Source organism: Sander vitreus, chromosome 6, assembly GCF_031162955.1.
Source record: "Sander vitreus isolate 19-12246 chromosome 6, sanVit1, whole genome shotgun sequence".
NCBI classification, from domain to species: Eukaryota; Metazoa; Chordata; class Actinopteri; order Perciformes; family Percidae; genus Sander; species Sander vitreus.
The window spans coordinates 17,278,028-17,297,610 of NC_135860.1; the positions used below are offsets into that span (position 1 = coordinate 17,278,028).

A 19,583-nucleotide genomic window follows, 5' to 3' on the forward strand; every position below is an offset into this window, starting at 1 on the left:
TGGCTGAAAATGGCCACCGCGCTGGCTTTGATGGGCTGGCATGCTGAGTAAGACTGCAGTGGTGGTCCCAAGTTCTGCAACATTAGCACTTAGCACATATCCCATGTTGTTTAATACAGAGCAGAAAGACAGAGAAGAAGGGAGGAGTGCTCACACTTATTGGTGGTTGTTAAAACAGCGGCAGCGGCTTCTAATGTGGAGGAGTATAGATAGAGACAACATTAAGGTGTCTAGTCAGTCTGTGGATAATACGGCAGTTGAGCTGGAGGGAGCGCTTGCTGCTGAAGGTGTCAGCAGCTTTGCTCCGCTTTAATCAACAACATGATTTAGGCCTGGGAGAAGCAGGTGGTTAGACTCTCAGGCCTAAACAATCAATTACTTCAACTGACCAACAGTAGAAAACACTAAACCAACTGTAGTAAACAGTAGCTGTGGTGGTAGCACACTGTTTAAGGATTCAGCAACAATAGCTTTGACTGTTGCCTTGCCAAATGAGAGGAAAATGAAATGAGAGCCAGAGATAGCATGTGTGTCAACTCACCTTTGTGTGCTGCAGTAACAATTTGATTATACAATATCACGCAGTTTGTGATAAAAACATGAAAGAAAAAGCAACAGAAACTGCCTCCCATCCTGCCTCAGAGGAGTCTAAATTTGATTTGAGCTGATGAGCACAAAAGTAGATGGGCTAGTTTTGTAGAATTCATTATTATTAGCTGTGGTGGCCTTAGCTTTTCCACATTAGTTAATATAATGTTAAACAATTCAGTACTTGAAGCCTCGCTGTTATAATCCATCTCAGTTGGTCTAATAAAGGGTTGGTGTGTTTTGGTTCACATTGGGGAAATAAGACTAAGGGTGTAGATCATTTTAAGATTACTGAATAAAACAGTAAATCTAAACTAAACTAATTAAAATTGAATTGCAAGGTTGGTGTGTGATTTTACACTGCTGTGGACACTGTGCTGTGGTTTTACAGTAAGAGCCTAGAACTCCTGCTTTGGTCGTATCAATCTCAGCCCACCAGGGGCAGCCTTGTGAACTGAAGGCAGTCACACTGATGTTATCCTGAAGTAGGTGTGAGTTTGCCTTCAGGTTGAATCTTTCTCCTTGGACCACTAACACAGACTGAGTGCACAAGGCCGGATACCTTTGGGCCTCCCCGAGGTTGGGTTCCTGTGTGGTTGAGTGTGTTTGTACACAAGGGTGGTTTTTCAGAGAGAGAGAGAGAGAGAGAGAGAGAGAGAGAGAGAGAGCGAGAGAGAGAGAGAGAGAGAGAGAGAGCGAGAGAGAGAGAGAGAGAGAGAGAGAGAGAGAGAGGGAGGGAGGGGGGGGTGGGGGGGGTTGACTGTCAGTTTACAAAAAGGTTGAGACACTTACATTGCACGCTCATGGTCATCGTTGTCTCCACAGGCCGGAAAAGGGCGGGATTCTTGGCATTACATGCCAGCTGCCTCCCGTTGTCAGAGCTCAGAGCGGTGACTCTTTGGGAGGTAACAGAAAGGCAAAATGAGAAGGATAAAAAACTTGAGCCAAACATAGTGCTAAAGCTCAAAACATCAAATCATGGTTATGTCTAACCAGTGGTAGTAAAAGTACCAATACATTGTAAACATACTCCATTACAAGTAAAAGTCCTGCTTTTTTACTGAAAATACTTAAAGTATTAAAGTATATGTACTTCTTTTTGTAGTAAAACGCCTCCTGGCACTAAGCAGCATTTTTACTGTTGTACAGTATAGCTGATGGAGGTGGATCTCGTTTTCACCACTTTATATACAGTTTGGTAGTTTATTCCAGTGGTTCCCAATCTAGGAGTTACACAAAAAGTGTGAGGGGTAATTTTTCTAGCTTTTTCTCTAGTCTTTGCTTTTTTATATATATATTGGGTAGTTTGGGAGAAAAAAGTTATTTAAATATCCATCTCAGGAGTTGGGGAATGTCTTTTTGGTGGAAGTGCTAAAAGTCACAGACATCTGAAACAAGAAGCCCCAGCTAAACAGATTTTTGTATAAGGTATCACAACCTTAAAAGGTTGGGAACCACTTGCAATGTGTTTTATAAGCATATCATGTGTTTTTTTCCCCTTAAATATCTTAATTTGAAAAGGTAACTAGTAACTATAGCTGTCAGAGTAAAGTGCAGTGGAGTAAAAATTACAATATTCGCCTGTTAAATGTAGTTAAGTAGTAGTTGTTAGTAGCATGAAATGAAAATACTCAAGTAAAGTACAAGCACCTCAAAATTGTACTTAAGTACAGTACTTGAGTACATGTAATGTCATGTAAATGTACAACACAGTAGTCAGCAACATTTCACCACAAAATGCACTTTGTGATGTACATTGAAAGATACACTAGTCTCTTCGATGCAGTGGATTTATTCTGAGCTTAGTTTACTTTCTTAGTTGATGTCTTCTATATCAAATTACAGTACAATTCAACCCTAACAATCACACATGGCCCACTGCTGCGTACGCTCAGTGTGAATATGAGGAAGGAGCATCAATATTACTTAAGACCTAGGCTGTTCTGCAATAGAGCCGAACAATGTTGCAGCTCCTCAGTACCAATGTTATCTCAGGATATGACAAGAGGTTATTATCTTTGACACAGAGGAGACAAGCAGGATTAAAGTAATCTATGGCCCTGTTTAATGTATAGGCACCTGGCGACCGGCGAGGATCGGATCTGTCTTGCTGCCGGAATGTAATTTTGTGCATTTGACAGAAGCTAATTCAATCGCACAGTGCCAAGTAACAGTTCGCTGTGTGCAGAAATTCATTGCACTCACTAAGAATAGGAAGAAAATAAGAGTGGGGTGAAAACAAGGGAAACAAAAAACAAAGACAGACTTGGAGAGCTTGAGCAGGTCGGTGTGAAAAATGAGTCTGGCAGGCGGGCAAACACATACGTTACTTCAGCATGCGTATTCAGGAGCTTATCCTTTGAGCCAGACATGTTAAAAGACTCTACACCTGTCAGCTCGACTCCATCTAAAAGACACAATGGGGGGAAGGAACACAAAAGGGAAAATGTTGTGCGTAAATTTGTTCATGTGAAACAAAAACATCAATGTTATTCTCATGTGGAAAGTAATGAGCATACCACTGTCTCAACCGGTCTTTGAATTGAAATCAAATAAAATCAATGTTGAGATTACAATATGACGAACAAAATTACATTTTACTGAACACAATATTCTGTAGACACATTCACACCAAGAAAAAACATCTCTCCCTCTCCCTCTCTCTCCCAGCAATATACAGTATAATAGGTGTGACGGGGGAGCAGAAGGCAAAAACAGAAAACAACTAATAACTTGTGATACATTAACTGTACATGCATTTGTAAAAGTCAGCGGAAAATGGAAATTCAAATCGCAGGCTATTTCCTCCCACACAGAGTCTGCCCCTTTCAACTCTGCCGTTCGAAGACTATGAAATAAGAGATCTTTACTGAACTTACGCTTTTACTCTGCAATGTTTTTATGTTTTAATATTCAGGTTGCGACATATCGAGTTCCCAGAATGTAGCTTATCGGAAAGGCTGTTGCCCTTTTTTCTAACCTGTCAAGCTGACCATCTCTGTCACATTTAGTGCAGGTGAAAGGGGTGACTCACCTTTATAAAGTGTGATTTCAGCCATGGGCTTTGCATCAGGGGCGATACAGGTGACAACGTATTTCTTCCCCGCCGTCCAAGGTGTTGCCATGTCCACTTCAAAGTATGGCTTGGAAGGAGGAACTGAATGAGAGACAACATATTTATCACATCATTGACCTCATAGTCATCACACTAATCTTTGGTTAGAGGAAGCTGGCGCTATTACAGATGGATATTAGCTTATGCAATGATATGATAATAAGCACTGGCAACATTTGGGAGTGACTGGAATATCACGCTGTCAGCTTTTGAGTGATTTACTACAGCGAGGTTTGATGTTCTGTTGAGTTTGAATACAAATTGTGGACAAGAAGAGAATACAGAGATGAAACCGATCCACTGCTAATCTATCATAGCAAACACCAAACATTTCTCTTCTCAGATCACCCCCAAGCTAAATATGTGCTTTCTGGACTGATCAAAGCAGGCTTCACTTCTCCACTGTTCTACTCTGCACTCCTTTTATCTGACCATAAATAAGAATCCCAGAAAAAAACATAGCTTTTAACACAAGGGACCGGAAATTGTTTGGCAGTAAATTGATAAATCTGTCACCAACTAGCCTTCAAAGGGATTTCTGCAGATCGGTGAGCCACTCTTTACCAAGACTATCAGTTCAATCATTCACACACACACTTCAGAAACCCATTTGTCTATTGTGCCAGCTTTTAGCAAGTGGGTGAGCCTGTAGAATGACAAACTATGGTTACTGTTAAGGTTGTTTTTCTTTCATCAGAGATCAAGTGCAAAGGCTGCCTGAGTTCAGAGACAGAACAGGGAGTAGGAAAGTACAGGAAGGATACATGTGTGTGAGAGAGACATGAAAGACTGGCAGAGGAGTAAAGAGAAAAGGCAAGAATGAAAAGTGAGTGTAAGACAAGCTGCAGAAGGGAGCAGGGGCACGAGGATAGCTGCTGCTGAATTTGGAGATAAAGCCGCTGCTAATGTGCGGGTAAACAGCTGGACCACAACAGCAACCAAACCAGCCAGCCATCAAGCTCCTCTCCATCTCTTTGGCACACACAATCAATTCCTGGCCACTAGGAGGAGCTGTTGCAGTGTGCAGAGTTGCCCATTGGCTCCAGTCTGCTATTGAGACAGATGAGATGTGGCTGCAGCTTCAAACTGATTTAAAAGAAGCAATTGAATCTGTGTGGACTGTGATGGGTTACCCAGAGCACTGCAGAGGCGCGCGCTGCAATAATGAGATGCATTTGTTTGTTTCCCTGAGAAGATGACTGGGCCATGCATCTATTGACAGCCCCTGCACTCTCAATCTACTCAGGCCCCCACAATTCAACATAGGCGCATCACTTGTTGTGCTCGAGGAGCGTCTGGCAGCCTAACAAATCCTAAAATAAGAATAATGATATGTTCGCAAATGAAGCAGGCAGGTATCTAATTTTTTCCACGCTCGCTCATGCTGGCCCGGTCTTTATCTCTCATTCACTCCATCATCCCTCTCTAGCAGCCCAATCCCCCCCTCCCCCACTCCTCCCCACTATCCTTCTTGACCACTGCAGTTAAACTGCAGAAGTGTGGGGGAAGGTGTGTTCCACTTGGGAATTAAAGGCTGCCATCCATCACATCTGCAAATAATGTGACCCAATCAGCCCAGTCAGGATGAACATTTGTATAAATGTAATAGCACATGTGGACAACAACAAAACACACTCTATTCAATTTACTAGACATGCACTCAGAGCAAAGAACAGACAGCAAACAAGCTGTTCTCTCAATTAACTATTTCTGCCCCTTCTTTGTCTACTTGCCTGTCAGCTTTTTTTGTCTTTTTGTCTCCCTGTCTCTTCCTCTCTGCTTTCTAGCCCTCTCTCTCTTATTAAGGTATATGAACACAATAATAGATAGGCACGCAAAAACTTGCTCTTGCCGTTCAGACAGGAATTGAGAAAGTGAGCCGCAAAATTAGATTCATAAGACAAATACAGACGGATGGATGGATAAGGCAGATAACAAGCAGATTAGCAGACACACATCAATATGCATATCCACCTATCTTTCTCTCTCATTCACATACAGATGCACCACACTCTCTTCCCTCCTTTGCACACAAACACCCAAAGATAAACTCAAGTCTACAGTGCACGCAGATCTGCATGCACAAACACACTGACACAGGCGAGCTAGTGTGCAGACAAGCTACATTCTCACTTCAATCTAAAAACAGGCACCAGTGTGTGCACAGTCTAACATGTATTACAAAGCTGATTCTCAAGAAAATTTTGGAGCAGGCCCAGAGGATAAAACAGTCTCTGAAAAGCTTATTTTGCCAAATTAAGAGAATAATGGAATCCAGATCAGCCTTCTCAATACCACACAGACGCAAATCATCAGTTTTATCTCTGGAAGACAAAGATTGGCTAAAGCCACACATCTATGCACAAGGATATATTTTTATACACACGCACACGCGCACACATGCACGCACACGCACGCACACACACACACACACACACACACACACACACACACACACACACACACACACACACACACACACACACACAGTCTCAGGTGTGTGATCTCTGGCAATGAAAGCCCAGCTTTCCCCTTCTCTCTGTCTGCTCTGTTCTGGGGGAGAAGTGGAGCAGCAGCCCCATCTCCCCTTGCCCACGGTCACACCACTTCTTCCTGACCCACTACTTTTGTCTCTATTAGTTTTTGTTTTGGGTCCATTATATAACAGTTACATTTATCCACATCCATGACCATTTACAGAATATACTTTACACACACATACAAGGATGGAAAATCTACCTTATTGATAGATTTTAAAAAGAGGAGGCAGAACATTTCATTCATCCCTCTAGTGTCTCATTTAACTATTTAGCAGAGCCTCCTTTGCAAATTGAAAAGCCCCTGACACTGTATTATGCACACCATCAAACCAGTGTATAACACACTGTCCTCTGATGGGGTTATATCTTGGGCAACTGTCAGAACTTTTCATGAACAAAGATGAATAAAGTCACCATGTTCTACGTTGCTTGTGCCCCCATTTATAAGTTGTTCCATTATTTACAATGGGGAATCATAAAATGAAGGCTCATTATATACTCTTCAAGAGCTAAACTCATTATCTACCGCAAAAACCTCACCATAGCCCTGGTTCCTAAAATGTCCTCTAACCACCAACCAACACTGATAATAAGCTTACACACATGGGCACACACACTCATACACACATATCTCTGTAAGACCCAGCTATGGCAACTGAATGAGTAACACAGTCTAAAACCAGAACACATCAAATAACTGTTTTGTACATTAGCAGGAGGCATCAGTACAGGCATGCAATGCGGTGAGGGAGAGAGTTGTTCATTAATAGGATTAAATGCTAAGGCTAATGGTATAAACCGAGACACAGGATGTGTCAGGTATGTGACAGGCACAGTGCAGGGTAAGTTTTAGAAGAGGAGGGGGTTTCAGCATAGGGGGTACAGGTTGTTATTGTCATGGATTACTCACTGCCACTTGATCTGCCTATTGCAGTAATCCCCTATCTGAGCTCCGCAGGAAGGCAAAAACACACAGGAGTTATGTTGCACCAATGAAAATGTCTTGAAAACATCTCTTTGTAAGCTCATGGATGGGGCTTATTGACATTTTTGCCTCCGTCCCTGCTATTCACTGCCTGTAGTGATCCATCTTGAATTAGCCAGTCATGATAGCACTCTCTCTGACCCAAGAATCCAATTATACGACCAGCAATCTCAGTTTTGTTTTCACATTCCTCCCCTCTCCCCCACTGTATCTCCTCCTAAAGAGTTTATAGTGTTTTGATTTGATGCAGGGCTTGATGGGATATGGCCATGGTTGACTGGCCAGGGGTGTGGGGCCTTGGGAGCTGTAGTTCACTGATGGAGAAGTCTGTGGGGAACTCATCAGAGACAGTGCTCTTCAAAAGGATGCACAGTTTCCAGTCCCAGTTCAGCACTAACAGGAGATTGAATTCATCAGCTCATTATGAAGCCCCAGATTAGGCATGTATTTTGAATCAGTTGAGTTGGTGGGGTGGAACAAATGACCCTTTAGGACCAAGGCTGCAGAGTGCTTTTTAAGTCAGTAGCTTCACTCTTTGCCCTTTGCAACAGTGCAGCTGCAACTGTCCGTCTTAAACAGTCAACAGCTGGAAAGTGCTCCCAAGACACTGAACAAAAACAGCTGAGATTTAGATCAGAGTATGTCTGGCACACAGTGCAGCAGGAGGTTTCAGTCACGGTAAATACGACTACCAGTGATCCTTGATGCAAAACGAACATAATTCCCACACATTGACCTTTTCGACAAAGCCAAAGGCGATTGTGTTGACTTTGTGTATGTGGGCGCACATGCTATAGGCATCTCAGAGGTAATAAATGTGTGAGTCAAGCCTGCTGTAGCTGCAGGTGTAGGCCTGCTGCAGGACATAAGACTGTTGCAGTGTAGAGCAGAACGTAGCCATTCAAAGGCGACGTCTAAGGCCTATGCCTCTTCCTATCCCACACCACCCGCCATCCCTCCCACCGGCCCATTGATGTCAGAAAAACCTGCTTTCTTCCCAGAGGAGAGTGAGGCCACTATAATCACCACGGCAACCCCCCCTCTGAAAGAAAAAACACCTCTCCATGGTCACCAAAGAGAAAGCCGGAAAGCGAGGGAGAGAGGGAGAAATTTGGCAGAATGGGGAGGGGGATGTAAGCAAATGAACTGCGCCTGAAGAAGAAAGGTTCTTTTAGAGTCCTTTCCCTGCCACATATGGGCTTGCTCCCACAAGCATGAAGGATTGGGAGAGAGAGAGATACCGGTTGTAATAGAGTGACAACAGGTGGTCTTAATGTAGTCGCACAATTACATCTATTCCAGCCCATGTCTGAGTAGGAACTTTTGAATCACTGGTTATAATTTATTCCTGTGAGAGGGAGAGACATGGATCGCCCTGAGGCTTGCCAGGGAATCCAGGCTGTTCTGATTTTATATTGCTAAAGAATATAAAATATCTGCATGGTGAAAGCCATAGACCTATTGGAACATGTGGAGATGGCTTAGTGCTTGTTAAAGAAGAATTAAATACCAGAAAAAGTTGAACAATTTTGACTTTCCTCATGGTTCATACTTGCTTAAAATGTGATTTTATCAATATAAATGAATATTTAACAGCTCTTTATATGCTGATTACCGGTCAGGAGGTTATGTATGTCACCGGAGTACTGAGGATGCTCACTGTGCCTTATTACAAACATCATTTTACAACATTTGTTACTCTGACAAAAAAAAAATACACGTTTATAAGCCCCCACATGCCCTCTGTTCACACTTGTGCTCACTTAGCATGTTGACCCAGACTGTACTGGAAATGATTGCTCGACTGCTCTCAGACCGGCCCACTTGACATTCATAGGAGGCGTCATCTTCCAGTTGGGCCTTCTCAATCTGAAGGTGATACTGCCCTGGAAAAGAGGGAGAGATACATTAGACACATGTTGTGATAAGGATGTGCTCACTAAAACCATGTAAATAATTACAAAGAAGAAAAGCTCATTTAGTTTTCTTCTCAACTAACTACTGAATATAATGCTGGCTGTTCAGAGTTGTTGCATGTATATCGTTGAGTACCTCCTGCAGGCCCTATTTCTTCTCTGTTGATTTCAGAGTGTCTGAATTTTAGGCAATTTTCAACATGGGAAACAGGAAAATTGACAATATAAGAAATTTGTACAATGGCAGTCTGGCATTTCAATTCAATACCGTAATATGCTCTACAACTTAGCGACATTTGGGTGTTTGATTATAAACAGACTATTTTTGTATTTCCGTAAAATTGAAACATCTCACTTGCTGAGAACCTCCTGCTGCATGCTTTCCATTGGCATGCAAGTGGTTGTCTATACTCATAGCAGAGGCATTTTGTTTTAGAACGACTTTCAAGCATGGTAAATGAAATCCAAGCCCAGATTCACAACACCAATTGAATAAACTGCCAGGCAAAGTCCTTCTCTTTGTATCTTTCTTCTGATAGTCTAGCATGCCAAAAGGGCTTGATTTCTTTGATGCATTGCCATAACCGGTAGGGATTAGATGATGTTCAGTGTAGGTTTTTCAGCTCCTCATTCTCTGGCTCACAGCCTACTAACGTGCAAAATAGTATCTTGGTCTGACAACCACACAGGCCTAAAAATGCATGTGTCAAGTAAGCTGGCAAGATAATTAACACCAACCAGAAGCAATTTTAACATCTAAGTTATCATTGAGCGCAGAGCGAGAGAGAGAGAGAGACATTCAATTTATTAATCATATTCCTCTTTCCTGGAATTCCTCACAAATAGTGCAATCAAGTTGCAGAGTGTGTATTTATGGTAGCGGAGATGGCGGATGGCTGCAACACGATTTGCCATTTTGTCCATTACTCTGTATTTATTTCAGCTAGGGCCTTCACAATTTTGGGATACAGTATATCTACATAACCATAAAGTAAGCTGCAGAGTATATTCTCCCCTCTGCAAATCTGCATTTGTGCATTGGCCCTTAAGCTGGAAACACAGTGTTATGTTATTGGGAAAGGACAGTTCCAATGAAAAAGGTTAATTGTTGATCTTGATTCAGAGAACCTGTTTGCATCATTCAGTCAACCGAGTATAAAGAATATAGTTCCTCTCACATGCTTTTTTTTTTATTTTAAATTCCGGTAGTACGTTACAGAAGATATACAACAATATACACACAAAAGAACACAATGTGACAGGTGTGAAGCAGCTGAAGGGTCTTAATTAAATATTTTTCTCACGCTGTTAAGTATTACATACTTAGGTGTAAAGCATATTTGTGGACGTTTACACGCCTACAAGATTTATAAAACTTGATTGAACAATTTAATTTGCAAAGACGTTCTAGTGTTGCCAACATGCCATAAACAGTGTTAATATTCATATGTGACTATGGTTTACCACTTTATAAATGCTTGATATTAGTTGGTTGATATTATTTAAGAAAAACATGCAACACTTGCAGTACATGTGATGTCATGTGACCCGAAGTTATACCTTATGGACCAATCATTGAAAGTAAATTAAGAAAAAACTCAATGATTTGGTGCTTTGGCTTCTGTTTTATCTGTTCTTCTGTGTGCTTGTCTTTACAGTGCAAATTGTTGGGCATAGCAAATCCTAGATCTAGCTTGTGTGTTCATACACATTTACTTTATTGCTTCCGCTTGGGGAAACTAAGGGTGCTACATTTGCTGTAAGTATATGTAGAAATCAACGCAGCCCTCTCCTGTTTTTGTGAATGTTTGATTTCAGGCTTTTTTAAGCATCAATAAACATCACTGATGGTGACAATCAGTGAAAATGTGTAGCGTATCAAGTGCAGTCAAGTGCCATTTTAAATGATTTTGCTCTTTTTCTGTGCAGTGTAAAGTGATTGCATACATCAGTCTGCAGTTTCTTTTCCTGGTAAAGTGTACCTGCACTGATGGGTAGTTTATTCATGAGTGTATGTTAGAGTGTTGGATAGCTTGTGTGTGTTTGTGGTCCTTGTGTTCATGTGTATATATTCTTACTTTGTTGTTGAGGTAAAAACAGGCAAGAATGTTTTTTCTAACCCTGTACCTGCTGTAATTCTTACTGTAATTTGCTCACTGACAATCAGCTGAAAAACAACATTTTAGCGTTTTGTACATTTGTTTTTATGTAAACTAACTCTAGGCGTTAATAAGCATCGACAATGTGTGAATAGCATCTATACAGCATTTATGTGTCACTTGCGGTCTCAAACACTGTGCAACAGTGAAATGTGGCTTATTTGCGGGCTGATCGGGAACAGATGCTCTTCTCTTACTTGCGATTGCCTTCTAATTGGCTATTACTTTTTATAGACTGTGTTGCAGATTCTGCAACGCACTTTATTTCCTGCCACATTTCACTTGCTTTAATTTATATATTTTTTGTCTTAATATGTGAGTGACAGAGAGGGGGATGTGTAAGAGGCTGTTGACAACCACACCACCTCCTCACTCCCAGATGCTCCCTGTATAGAGAGCCAGTGTGCCATAAGGTTCCTGTAATGTCTGTGTTGCTGTATTATAACACATTGAAGCCATAGCAACATCATCTAATTTACTTTTAGAGTAGCCAACATCAGGCTGTACTGCTTCCTGAGCTGACAGCAGCACTTTATAATTAGAACTATGAACTATGTCACAGGAACATAATGAAGTATGTAGGCTCAACCTAACACTGACAACATGTTATTGTGTTACCATTTTAATAATAATACATTTTATTTATAATGCCCTTTTCATCAAAGGATCTCAAAGTGCTACAGGTTAGAAACAAAAAAAGATGAACAGTTTAAAAAAAAAAAAAAAAAAGTAAAAAAAAAAAAAAAAAAATCTAAAGGGGACCAAAAGCTTTGCTAAAAAGAAATGTCTTAATACCTTTTTTAAAACAGTCAGTGGATTGAGGTGCCCTCAAGGTGTCAGGGAGGGCATTCCACAGACGTGGGGCAGCAGCACAAAAGGCCCTATCTCCCATTGTCCTGAGTCTGGTTCTGGGTATGTAGAGGAGGTTTGAGTGAGGTTTGTGGGTTGATAAGTTCTTGATAAGATATTTTTGGTACATCATACTTCATGTACCTTCTCCACATCTCACACCATGTAGGGTGTGTGCCCACACAGTAGCTTAACCTTACCTTGACCAGTGTTACTGTATCTTATTCTACTCACCTGGATGTTCTGAGCTTTTTTATTTTTTGCCAAACCCATAAACTGCAAATGTCATTCAACCATAGGCAATTTATGATGACTAATTCTGGTGTCTTTTTTAGTGGTGCTTTTATCAAACAAGTTCATCAAAGCCCAATAGGCCATAGACCTTATTCTGTGCATTTACCTCTAGTGGGGTTTCCAATCATGCTGTAGCGTGGAAAGCCTGGCAGGCTTCTCTGTGGTCCCAGTAGGAGGCCATCTTTCACCCACTGCACCGTCCCTGAGGCCCGCAGCACCTCACACCTCAACACGGCTGTGGCTCCCATCCGCACAGTGAGGTTCCTGGGCTCAGACCTGAAGGCCTGCTGGGCATGTGTGCCTGGACACATAAAAGGAGGAGGAGGAGGAAAGAAGTTAGAGTTGGTAAAACAGGCAAGGGATGTGATGGGATTTAATGTAAAGAGAATGGAGAAGAACAAGGACTGAGTATGTGTGAGGAGTGTTATGGAGGAAGTCTAAAGAGTAGAGGAAGCACGACATAAAACTACACCACAGGGATGCAGTCTTGTGGTCTTTTGTCTGAGAATGCACCCCGTTGTGTCTGGCCACATTATTCATCCTGGCATATGTTTTATTGATGGGAAACTGCAATGATACGGCCCTGAAAATGAGTCAATAAAGTAATTACTGCGAATTAAATCCCCCCTCGGCCATGCAGATAGGATATTGGGAGGAGGGAAAAAGCGTGGGGTATCAGAGACCTCGTTCACTTGCGGTTTTTCTTCAATGTCGATGTCCCACCAGCTAATTCCCTCTGGGAAGAGTAATGATTATCACTTTAATCCCCCTTGTTTGTCATAGGTGGGGTCATCCTTCAGCCAGGCTCTTAGGTGACATTTTGTGGTGCAGTGCACTGGAGTCAGGAAAGTAACCTTAAAACAGGCCACCCATGAGCCTCTAACTGGGGTCTAGGATTATATGATTATTATACATATGGGTTTATGAAAACATTCCGTTCAAGGAGCCAAACGGAACTGAATACTCCAATTAATGCCTAATATTCAAGTGTGACTCTCGTTTAAACAATGCCCCACAGAGAAGCCAGCCTGATTCCACTAGGCTGTTTGAATCTTGACCTTCATTGAAGCAATGACCAAGTTGTTTGTGAAGTGCATGCTCTGTTGCGTCTGACAACATGAGTGAGAGACAGAGCTCTCAGATCAAGGCTGTACCAGTCACCTCACGTCAAATATGAAGGGCAAGATTGGCCATTACAGAGGATGCATACAAACAACCAAACACAGGAGCACATTTGCATACAGTTTACATAAATGAATACTCAACAGCAATCTTCAGTGGCTTCCAAAATAGTAATACTGCATTATTCTGCAAAATATCATTTCCCAGGATGCTTTACTTTAATCAAGTATTTAAAATGGTACCATACCAATACCAAACAATTTGAGGCGGACATTTGTTTGAAAGCTTCTTTTCTACACAATTTGATGGTCAACACTGGACTTTTTAAGTTTCAGAAGTCCCTTACAACTTTAGATTACAAACATTTATAGATTTGACAGCTGTAATAACAGCGACATGGAACATAATAGCAGGCCTAAAAGGTCATCTGTACTAGTTCATTTTGAAGAACCAATTCCAACAAGAACACCTGGAAATCACAGAGCCATATGCAAGCACTGCAGTGCTCCAGTCTGTGGCTCCATCAAGGCTACTTCAAATTTCAAAAGGCATCTACGAGTAAGTTAACAGACAGTCTTTTATTTTGAAAACCATCTCTTGATGGTATTATGCTACTGATATTTGATATCATCAGTTCTGGGGTCACTACTCAAGAACGTGTAATACACATTATTCACTTAAAAAAAAACAAAAATCATAATACATTACCTCACTTGTTATTCTCTACGGATAGTAACTCATTACTCTACTCATTACATTACTGTAGCGCAACACAGCAAGAGCCTGGCATATAGCTCATAAAGGGCTTAAACACACATTCAACTGACAACACAACAGTAACAGTAACATTAATGTGTTACATTACTCAGTTACAGCCAAATGTGATTATATTATGGCATTACTTCGTAAGGAGTTACCCCCAACACACCCAGCATGCAAGCACACTTTTTACTTATTACTTATTGTAAATCAAGAAAACAATTCTTGTCAATTGTGGAATTAATAGAAATATTTGTTCTCTTAAAGAGTGATCTACATTGAGGGACTTTTTTCCTACAGAAGAAACATCAGGAAATCTTGATGGACTGTGAAACCAGCGGTTACACAATCCAGCCAAACCAGAATGAAGATCATGGTGGTGTTATTTGATTACTTTGAAAAGAAAATAACATTGGAACACAACTAAACATTGAGGGGGTAATTTATTTCAAGAATTTGATCATTATCTATATTTTGGAACAAAATGTATGCAGGGTTGAGGAGTGACTAGTTACGTGTAATGAAATTGTTATTCAATTGCAAAATTACTGTAATTGTATTTAGTTGTATTACTGAGGTAACGTGTAATTCAATTAGTTAGTAGCTAATCAAATTAAAAGGAAATTGCTTTGCATTCATAGTCGCCTTCCTAACACTGAATGTATGTGAGCTTCAACACATTCTTTCTGTTGTGTGACTGTGTGGAATTTCTTCGAATTGCAATGAATTTAATTCCACTTCCTGTCATTCCAATTTCAATTCAACTTCCTGTGGGGAGGAGTCAATTCAATTCAAATTCCAATTCATGAATTGAATGGAGGCCAATTCTGAAATTCTGAATTTTACACAAGCCTGGTTTCTAGCCTGACACGTTGCGTGTAAGTTGAGCATGTAATGCTACATAAAGTTCCATAAAAGCTTATCTTCCATTTTTGTGGTATTCTGTACAGTTGTTAACAAAAGAGGAGTGAACCAGGAGGTAATGAACATTATTATTATTACCTGAAGTAATACTGCAAACTAGTTTGGTGTTACAGTTAAGTAAAGCTTTAGATATTGCTGTGTAACTGGCATTACTAAGTCACTTTACTGACTTAATTCCTCTACTCTGCTTGTGCTACGGTCGTATTTTGGCTGTGGCCATCTTGCTTTTTTGGAGCCAGAAGTGACCATATTTGGATGAGAAGGTGGAGCAAAGTTATCCAATATGGTTACTAGCTGTTAGTAAGGCGCAAAAGTGAACAGCCCACTCCCTAGAGTGTCTTTTAGTACAACCAAACGCTGAACAAGACATTTTAGGCAACTGAAATGTAACATACAAAGCATACCCTGTTTTATCGTCTATTGTACTCTCAATGGGACCATAATTTACTAAAAACTAGCAATTGAGACCATAAACTCGTTAGGAACCCATTTACTGAGTATCAATCAAGTGAGAAGTAGGGTCATTTTTTAATAGACTTCTATACAGTCCTGTGGAGTCGCCCCCTGCTGGCCATTAGAAAGAATGCATGTTTAAGGCACTTTCGCATTGGCTTCACTTTTTAATTTTCAGGCCCAAAGGTTGATGCTTGACTGTTATACTACATTTTAGTATATCACAGATAAACATTTCAATGGTTTTCTCACTAAATTAAAACAAGTTAATACCTCAACATGTTTGTTGTTTCCTGCTTGTGCTCACATTTCACCACTCTCTTCTCCCTCAGCCAAGCTCCCTAATGATTACGTCTGTGTCTTTAAAATAACTGAGTCAGTTGAAATGAAGTAGAATTCGATGTTCCATTATCATTTTTTTGGGGGCCTGTAAAGCTAAATGGAATTTTTAGAGATGGGTGGTAATTTGCTGCGAGTTTGTCACTGTGAGCGTCCCCTCTCACATTAAGTATTTGGCCCATTGTTGATATAGGAATATTAATGACTACAAGCAGACCTATTTGAATGACCTGACTGACACACATATGCCCAGGTGTTTCATTTGAGTGTCTCAGTAAGCCATGCCAGTAAGCAACCATGCACAATACCACCAGGGTGGGAACTGCAGCACCTAGATGGAATGCAGTCATCATTAATTAATGTTATTAATTACACCTGTGATTTTCTGCTATGACCTGTCAAAATGTCTGCCGTGACATATTGATTTCCATTCTTTATTCAAGACCGGATGTCTACAATTTTATATGCATGAAATTTCTCAACCCTGATTTCTACATACATTTTTAAGATAAAGATATTGTATGTATTTTGTTTAAGAGTAGCAAATTCTTCCCATACAATATTTCACAACTTCACAACCTCATATACCTATATAGATAGTGTTATCAAAATGTGTCTGCTGATGCAAATGTTGTATAGTAAATATGATTAAGATCATATACCACTATGTTGTCAGATCACTTAGGGTTATGTTTAGCCTTTGAACTGAAAGCCAAACTAATCAACATTGAAACTAGTCAGGAAATACTGTGCACATAATACCCAGTAGCAGAAGTTAAATTGTTATTTATTTTCTGTATAAACTAGTCAATGCTGGAGGTGAGATTAAGAGGGACCTACAGGGTATAAAAACTGCCAAGGATAACATGCACAGCATCATACCGCTCGCGTTGGAAAGATTTACCTTGACTTGAACAACAACCCTGGTATAAAAGTCACTATGGTGCACACAGAGTAAACCTATTGGCCATACTACAGTTTAGGCAGTATTCAGATTAAGCTATTTGCATAAAACACTAATACCCTGAGTTCCCCTGTTACCATGAATAAATCAGTTACAAAATATGTTTTTCTACCTGTTCAAAGGAAGAAATGTCCCCCAGCAAAAGAGAGTGAAAAGATGCACCTGCTGGTTTCCTATTTGACTAAGCAATAACAACAGAGGAAGGTAAAAAATTATGATGTTAATAGTTGGTCCTGTTCACCACCTTGATTTGCTAGCTGATGTCTGATTTTCTCACATGCTGAAAAAACAAAAGTGAAAGGAGAAACATAGAAGATGCCAGAGTAAGCCCATTGATACTGCGGTAAATGTGGTATCTTAGACAAGACTTTGACAGTATACGATTAAGAGATAAGTATAATATTAACCTGGTTAGTTTAACTGACTTACATTCACAGTACATGCATCACTGTAAACCTTTATGACTTCAGAAGGCAACTCTAGGGCTGTAATTTCCCAGTCGACTAGTCAGTTTATTGGTCGATACGTTCTGGCTCGACCAAAATTCAGATTGGTCGATTTTTTGCCGTGTTAATTTCTTTCTTTTTTTTTTTTTTTTTGAATTTGTTTTTATTTTTATTATTATTTTTTGCCGTGTTAATTTCATCAGGTGGAAAGCACTAATTGCTAACGGGGGTGTTTTCAGAGCACCCCTGTTTCACAGGTAACAGTCTGTCTTCAGAACACCCCCCTTGTTTTCACTTTTTGGATCAGCCCAACCCACTGGAGACAGAATGAAGAAAGTACTAGAAGGCCTTGGTCTGGTGGTTTGCTGAATATTTATTTAGTCGTGAGCGTTTAATTTATAGTCAGTCCTCCTCTACCATGTCAAAGACATCGGCAGCATTTTACAAAAATAGATAATGGAAAAAAAGTAAAATGCAAAGTTTGCAAGCAACAGTTTGCATATCACAGCTCAACTACAAACATGGCATATCACCTAAAAACGGTAAGCTAACTTGTCTGCGTTAGGTTGCCCCGTCTGTTTTGATTAGGCTATATGAGCATATCAGAATTGGCATATTCTAATGTTTTAGTCTAATAATCGTTTTATAACTGCAGGCGCACCCGCCCGCAACTACGGTAGCTTCCCCCAGGGTTATCCGCGAAGCTGAGCTCCTATGTTCAGCCTCGCTCTGTGCAAGGACATGCACAGAGCTGCTGAAATGATAATGTCTGTCAGTTATTATAACATATGACAAAAACAATTGTCTTATTGTATATTATTGTATAGTATTATGTTGCATATTCCTATTCCTATTTTTAGTCGAAATTTCAGGACTTCAGTCGACCAATATTTTCTTTGGTTGATTACAGCCCTAGGCAACTCATACACATACAGTAGCTATTATGTTAGAGTGAAGATTCATCTAATGCTTCAATAAAGTCAAAGTTCTCACTGCTCAGCTGAATGGGCTAAACATGGAAGGGACTTGAAAAGGCCACACTTGCTGTAAAGATAGCGCTGTATGGTGACATTTGATTCTCTTACCCCAGATGAGGCAGAGAAACGGTAGAGCTGAAGGAGACACAATCCATGCTGACAAGAAGTCCATTTCACCGCTGACACCTGACCTTCAACACTCCTGGAACAACCCTGGAAACAAAACACTACATGAAATATACTTAACATAAACTCCTTGTGTGAATATAGTAGGTGTATGCCTTTAAGAGGCAGTTGTATTGAGTCCAGCAGTGTAGTATAAAAAAACCTTTAGTCTTTTATGTTTGTTATTTTTACGTTTTACTTTCTGACAACATACTGTAGCATGTGTTTGCAATACTCACACTTACTTTACTTAGTATCAAGTCTCACAAGCCTCTGACAAGCAAATGATTACAGCAGACAATCAATCAATCAATCAATCAATCCATCCTGCATTAGTGTGCAATAAAAAACAAACAACTTTAAAAAGCCACAAGACAGGTTAAAAGATCATAAAAATGGTGGCTGGTTAGCTCAGTTGGTAGAACATGCACACATATGCAGAGGTTTATTCCTTGATCCAGAAGGTCCAGGGTTTGAGTCCGACCTGGGATGGTTTTCCTGCATGTCTTCCCCCTCTCTCTCAGCTTTTCTATCTAACAAAGGTAGAAATGCCCAACAAAATTTAAGAAGAAAGATCTTTAAAATGATCTAATCACAATTTCAATGGTACACATTGTGTAATTTGTGTTTTAGATGGGAAGTAAATGCTGAACAACTTTCGGTGTCTGAGTGGCTTAATGCAGCTAGTTTTAGTCTCCTGACGAGTCACAAGGAGAGGAGTTTCCCCAGAACTGTACATTTAAAAGAAAATTGTTGTTAAGAAGACCACTGTGGCTTCTTTCAGCATTTCATATGGCTTATGGCTGCAAGTTGATTTTTTTTACACAGCACTTAAATTAATGGAAACCAATGGCTGCATGGAGAGTAGGAAATGCCTTCAAGGTATAGAAATTTGAACATGATGTGAAAACATCAATAATGTAAATGATATAAAACGTGTAGTGAATAGAGAGTGTCCTCTACAGAAACACAGCATTGGACATTTATT

At 40.3% G+C, this 19,583-nt stretch overlaps 1 protein-coding gene across 1 annotated transcript in view; it reads right to left on the minus strand.

Annotated features, from left to right (window-relative positions):
- The window catches only part of nphs1 (NPHS1 adhesion molecule, nephrin), a 45,269-nt gene extending 26,636 nt beyond the window's left edge, over positions 1-18,633 (minus strand). The window contains exons 1-6 of the mRNA XM_078253196.1: positions 18,539-18,633; positions 12,553-12,747; positions 8,992-9,114; positions 3,623-3,745; positions 2,914-2,995; positions 1,381-1,484 (exon numbers count right to left, since the gene is read on the minus strand). Coding sequence (XP_078109322.1) covers positions 1,381-1,484; positions 2,914-2,995; positions 3,623-3,745; positions 8,992-9,114; positions 12,553-12,747; positions 18,539-18,602 — 691 coding nt within the window. The 5' untranslated portion in view covers positions 18,603-18,633. The remainder of the gene's footprint in view (positions 1-1,380; positions 1,485-2,913; positions 2,996-3,622; positions 3,746-8,991; positions 9,115-12,552; positions 12,748-18,538) is intronic.
- Positions 18,634-19,583: the final 950 nt, after the last annotated feature.